The 6,673-nt window shown below is 46.9% G+C and overlaps 1 protein-coding gene across 1 annotated transcript in view; it reads right to left on the reverse strand.

The window, feature by feature from the left end:
* The window catches only part of LOC102864573 (aminopeptidase Q-like), a 154,714-nt gene extending 151,804 nt beyond the window's left edge, over window positions 1-2,910 (reverse strand). Inside the window, exon 1 of the mRNA XM_006886668.1 lies at window positions 2,213-2,910. Within this exon, the coding sequence (XP_006886730.1) occupies window positions 2,213-2,910 (698 nt within the window). The remainder of the gene's footprint in view (window positions 1-2,212) is intronic.
* Window positions 2,911-6,673: the final 3,763 nt, after the last annotated feature.

Below are 6,673 nucleotides of genomic sequence, written 5' to 3' on the forward strand. Positions count from 1 at the left end.
AGATGCATCCTTGGCGTACACCCTTCCCAATTTTGAACCATGCAGTGTTACCCTGCTCTGTTCTGACTACTGCCTCTTGATCCAAGTATAGGTTTCGCATTAGCACAATTAAATGTTCTGGGATTCCCATATCAGCCACTGAAACCATACGGAACCATTCTGCTTTGACACACATCAAGTCTTCAAAGGTGACAAGGCAGCAAGTGGCTTTCATATATCTTGACTTTCAAGGTCCAGTTAGCAGAAAAACATACACAAGTCTTTATTAGTTTCTATTAGTATGTTCCCAAAACATTAACAACTATTTCTTCTTAGGTGTCATAAAAATGACTATGACTTGTCATAGCCCTATGAACAACAGACCTGAATTTTGCCCTATCCTGTGCCAGCCTCATGATCTCTGTCCTGGTCAAGCCCATTGTGGTAAGTCACTACCTCTGTCAATCCATCTTCTTGAAGGTCTTCCTCTCTTTTGCTGACCATCTTTCCCAGGATGATGTCTTTCTCCAAGGACAGAGTCCTCTTGAAAATATGTCCAAAGTGAGTGAGATGAAGTTTCTAGTTACTGTTAGCCATAAAGATCAGTGGTTGGAAGGGATCACTCTCTTTGGAGGCAAAGAGAGGGAGAAAACCTCCAGTAACAACTTACAGCTTTGGAAATGAAGGAGCATCTCTGTGAGTCAAAATCTACTGGATGGAAAATGAGTAATTACTGCTGGAATTGACAGCACCGTAGAAAAATGAAAGGCACTTCCCTTGCCTGTGACCCTCTGGGTTAGTGTGCCTGGGTCAAAGTTAAAGACAGGAAGAAGGAAGAAACCAATGACCTCATCTAATGACATGAGAAAGAATTCCCACTTTTTCCCCCTTCTGAATGATATCACACCATATACAAGCCATTCTTTCTAGTGCCCACAAGACCTGTCACACACTGTAATGGGAAAATTCTCAAAACTCCTTTTTTGCATTTTATAAAGAGACAAACAACATTTTGTACTAAAAAACCAACGTTATAGGTTACACACTCACTAAGACAGCTTATACAATTTCTTTTTAAATCTGCTAGGTTTAGAAAATAATGCAGGAGATGAGTTAAGGAGTAATTTAGTAAATATTTCTTCCCCTTAGAGAACATCTGAGAACATTTTTCTCTAATAATAAAGGGCAAGTACATGCAGTTGTGTAAACCTCAAATACCCCACTAATGTGTGAGTACTGGTGATGGCCAGTTTGGAAAAAAAAAAAAAGAGAGACCTTTTTTGGCATCTTCCACATAAACCGTCTCTCCAGCGCTTGCGGGGAGGGGGGTGGGGGTCAGTAATGTGGTCACACAGCGTGGAAAAAAGCCATTCTTTTTGAGCAGAGACTGGGATCATTACGTGTGGAGGCATTATCCCAAATGAGGGTAAAGAGAGTACACGTACACCACGCAAACTCAGGAAGCTCTCTCCTCATGGCTTTTATTCTCCCCCTCCCCCCTTTCAAGTAAAGGAATCCCATTCTCTGAAGAGCTAGGGAGATGGGCCAAGGCAAGTGAATGGGAGGAAACTAATTACAGGTAATAAAGTTTGCTGAGAACCTCAGCAAAATAATCAACGGACATTAAAAAAAAAATCCCTGAAGTAAATGATATTTGTTACAAAAAAAATGCCAGAAGTGCTCAAGGGAAAAGAGCAGGAGCTGAATGTATGGCGGGAGGGCTGCTCAATAAAGGAGGAAAAGCCGAGCAGGGAAGTTCAAGGGAGAGGCCAGGATTGTTGATTCTCTTCAACTCTGCTGATCTCACCTGGGGATCTCAATAACCAGATCCTGTTTCTCTTGGACCCAAGAGAATGCATTTCTAATAGGCATCTAGGTATCAAAACCGCTGGACCGTGGATCACACTACGAGGTCTACAGGGGAAATTGTGTTCTACAAGGGGAAAGGAACAGGGTTTGGGAAAGGATAAACTTCTAGGATGGCCACGACCTCAAACGGTGCAGAGATGGATGGGGCAAGGAAGGAGCCTAAAACTGGGCAGAAAAGAAACAGAGACTCCTTAATAGTATCCAGTCGCTGTTTGGAAGGGAACCCAGGAGACTCATCCTCTAGCTCTAGAATAAGCTAGGGGTTTTTTGGAAAGGGCACGAGACCCGCACCTGGACAGGTGATCTTCAGGAGGACGTGGAGGCTGCAGACCACAGAAGTTATGGGGACCAGACTCACCCTTACCTGCGCTCGCCCTGATCAGTGTAGACGTTGAGGAACAGCCCCTCCCTGGTGTCCTGGTACACCTGGCCAGAGAAACTGAGCTGCAGCTCATAACGGCTTCCGGGCTGCAGCGCCTCCCCGAGCTCCAACACCATGTACTCTGTGTCTAGCATAAACCATACGTCGTTCACCGGCACGCGATCCACTGTGGCATTCTCAGCGTCCAAAGACAGGGGACCGCGCACCTCGGCGTGCTCGCAGTCCAGGAAAAGGCTGTGCAGCAGCAGCCACGTCGTGGACACAGCGCAACGCACAGTGATGTTCACGCGGCCAGTGAAGCTCAGTGACTCCGCTGAGAGGTCCCCAGGCTGCAGCCGAGGCCACAGCTCCAGCTCGTAGTGCAGCGGCACGAGCCACGACGGCAGGCGCAGCTGGTCCCAGGGCCCCGGGGGTCGCCGGGTGCTTGTAGTGGACGCCACCGCCGGCTCGCGCGCAGGTTCGGGTGTCGAGGTCGGCGGCTTCTCCTCTGGCTGGCGGGGAGCAGAGGACGCTGAGCAGTTGACCGCGTGGCCGCACGGCTCCGAGGACTGAACGCGCGTGCAGTGGCCGTACAGGGCAGCGAACACACCCAGCGCCAGCAGAAGCGCGGCCGTCAGCCCGGCCAGCAGCGCGGCCACCGCGCGGCTCACGTAGAAGCCCGAGCTGGTAGAGGGCCCCATGGCTGGTGCCTGGGACATGGACGAGGTGAGAACCCAGCAACAGCTTTGGTGGCTCAAATCCTAGACCCGGAGGCTCAGTGAGGGGCCCCTAGCCCCTCCTCTTTTATACCGTCCCTCCTCCTCCAGGAAGAGCTGAGGAACTGAGAGGCTGAAAACAACCTTAGAGTCAGCTTCCCCCTCCCAGCTAATCAGATCCAGGTCTCTGTCTACCATGCCCACCCCCACTGGAGCCTGGGAAAAAGGCGCACCCAAGCGCGCGCCCCTTCTGTCCAAAGGGAAAGAGCGCGCAGAAGAGTGCTAGGGCTGGCGTGGGGCCGAGATGATCAGACCAAACTTCAACCGGAATGCTTCTGACAGGATTATTTAGATTAATGGGATTTGCTGGAGTGAAAAGGGAACAGGTAAGGGTCAGAGAAAGAGGAAAATCCTCGACAAGATGCATTGATACAGTGATTTAAACTTGAGCATGATAGGGCATGATTAACATCTGTTGTTCACAAAGTCACTATGGGTGGTTGTAGACTGGACAGCGCCTTACAGAGCTAATTAGCAGGCACCTCGCATTCCGTGCGCCCGCGTGCATGGTTGAGCCTTGGATGGAGAAGCAGCATTTGGAAACGCTCTTTGAAATCATCCTTGAGGCCTTGCTCACACAAACTTCTGGAGCCAAGTTTTGGGCCCTTAATTCCCCTCCAAAAGAAAGACGGGGCGCACAGCTCCCAGACAGCGAAGCGAGGTGCATGGTCCTGAGATGCTGGAATAGAACTTGAAAGAAAAAAAGTAGAGCTGAGTGTAGGGAAAGTAGTGAGCCTAGACCAAGGTGAGGAGCTGCCCGCCTTACCCTGAGAGGGTCTGCTGAAAGCCTCTCCAGACGCCAAGGCGGCGGCAGGGGTGAGCTTTCCAGTCCTCAGATGGGTCTGACCTTCCAAGCGGAAACAACAATGTGCGGGGAAAAGAGGGGCGTCTTGCTTTCAAATCTGGCCCTTTTAAAGCAAAGAAAATAACATAATCTGGAGACCAGCCTTTCTACCCGGAAACCACAAGGCTGCAACTCGTTTCCCAGGCAGTGCCCTAGCGGGTGAGGTCTCTGGCATGGCGGCATCTGTTTGCTATTTAGCGAGTGCGCCTGGGAGTTCCCCGGCTGGTGCGCGGGATCTGCAGGCACGCACGCACTCCAATGCGCTGGGGAGGGGATTGCAAGTACTCTGGGAATTGCTGGCAGCCGGGAGGACACAGTGGCTCAAGATCGCAATGCTGGAGGAAGATTGGAGTTTATGCAGTCTTCAGTCTCCAGTTTTGAGGAGCTTTTCAAGGGGTTTTTTTGGTTTAGGCTCTAAAGTGGTCCTCGCGCGGACTACTTTGCAAACTATTCCCCTCTCTCGTGAGTCCAGCAACTGGGTGGACTACAGTGGTTTACCTGGAAACCTCTGCATCTGAAGTTGAAATGAATCATTTTAACTAAAAAGCCTCTGGAGCAAGACAAGGAAAAGGAGACTTGATACCATTCTCACGCAGATGGTTCTGCTGTAATCTGTGGTTTGAGATTTGCTTTCTTCAGAAACGCAACCATCTTATCTAAAACTAATTGTGACCACATGCATCACTCCCAGAAGGGAGACCCGAGAAGGAAGCTCCCTCTGTTTCTCTCTACACACCCTGAACACAAATCATTCTGTTGGATTTGTGAGCTGCCACATTCACAAGGGATTCTTGGTTTAGGTTATCGTCAGGGATGGTCACAACCACAAAATTCATTAATTACTGGCTTGCAATCCCCTGAACAATTTTTTAGGGTTTTGGAGGATCCTAGAATGATGGATTTGAGTTGGGGTGTTAGAGAAACCCTGCTCCAACATGAATATCCCACGAACTGCCAAAAGATCAAAGAGATATGTTGTTGGGGAAAAAAAAATCTCTGCAGGCAAAGATGGCAAAGCTGGCTATTCCTTGGAGAGGTGCATAATGCTTGGAAAGGTGGAGAATCAACGAGGGGGAGGAAGGCTCTCAACCAGATGGACTGACACAGTGACTGCAGCAACGGGCCCCGTAAGTGTGCCAGAGATGATGAGGATGGCTAGGATAGAACAGGGTTCAGGTCTGTTCATAGGGTCACTAGGAGTCATACCTGATGGCACCTAACAACTACATACACATACTTGCAAAGAAAAATGAAAAAGAAGTAACAAGATTGCTTCAAATCTGTATTGAAAGTGTCTTTTCCTATACTGAACTGTGCAAACCCTGTATTTAATTCCATCTCTAAAATCATTAGTGGCTTTAAAGTAGTCAAAATCACAACAAATGATTCAAAGAAATCAATTCTTCTTTGGATTTCCTTACTCTGAATAATTTAATTATCTTATTAAAAAGGGGAAATATTTCTAATAAGTAAAAAATTTATGCTGCTTAAAAGAAGTTGTCAACTAACACATGAGCTGAATCTGGATTCTAAAATTTTAAAGCTGTAAAGTACTATTGTATGAAATATTTGAAACCACAATGCAAGAGTAGTTCAGGGATCATGTTGTTGTTGTTGTTAGTGCCATCAAGTGAAGTGTGTCTCACAGCAAACACATACACAACAGACCTGAACCCCATTCTGTGTCATCTTCACCATCTCTGATATACTAGAGCCCGTTTTTACAACCTGTGAGTCAAAACATCTTGTTTAGAATCTTCCCCTCTTTCTCTGACCCTCCACCTTTCCCAGTATGATGTCCTTTTCCAAGGACTGGCTCATCCGAACAACATACCCAAAATATTTGAAAGGAAGTTGCCCCATCCTTCACTAGCCTCTAAGAAGCACTTCCTTGAAGACAGACATGTTTGCTCTTTTGAGAGTTCATGGGATGTGTAGTACTCTTAACTCTTTTCCAACACCACAACTCAACATCAGTTCTTCTTTTGTCACCATTATTCATTGTTTAAGTTTATAGGACTTGAGGGATAGAGCTATGCACCCTTTAATATATGCAGGACAACTTCCACAAGAAAACAGTTATCTACGCAAAACGAATAGTGTAACTGTTCAGAAACTCTGAGCTAAAGTAATATATCAGGCCTTTTATGTGCTACTAATCTATGTTTTGTATTTTGTGCTGTTGTGTTATTATTAAGCCTCATTGAGAGGCTTTTACTGAGCATATACAATAGAAACAACCCTGCCTAGCCCAGCACCATCCTCACAATCTCTACTGTGCTTAAGACTCTAGTTGCAACCTCTGTGTCAATCCAGCTCCTTGAGGGTCTTCCTCTCCTTCACTAACCCTCCGTTTTCCTAAGCATAATGTCTTTCTCCAGGAATGTCTGAACAAAACAATGAAAGACAGGCCAGAGGGCCGCGGATTAAAAGTCACCCACCTTTGGCTTGGTAGCATCGCCTTCTGTCCACTGGGCCAGCTGGAAGAGATCATTAGTGAGGCCGAACTTTATAAGGAGGACTGCGACATCAAGATTGAACAAGACTCATCAAAAACCTGCATTATGCAGGTGATACAATCTTGCTTCCTAATATGGGAGAATACCTGAAGACTTTGCTGCAAAAAGTCAAAGAATATAGTCTCCAATAAGAATTGAAGCTTACTGTAAAGAAGACAAAGATTCTAATCACAGTGTCAATTGACAGCACTATGATGGATGGAGGTTGTTAACAATTTCAGCTTGTTCGGCTCCACAATCAGCACTCTTGGCACAAACAGTCATGAAATCAAAAGATTAATTGCATTGTGGGAGTCTGCTGTCAGGGACCTCTCCAGAGTGCTGA

Source organism: Elephantulus edwardii, unplaced genomic scaffold (assembly GCF_000299155.1).
Source record: "Elephantulus edwardii isolate Elephantulus edwardi_28Jun2011 unplaced genomic scaffold, EleEdw1.0 scaffold00050, whole genome shotgun sequence".
Lineage (NCBI taxonomy): Eukaryota > Metazoa > Chordata > Mammalia > Macroscelidea > Macroscelididae > Elephantulus > Elephantulus edwardii.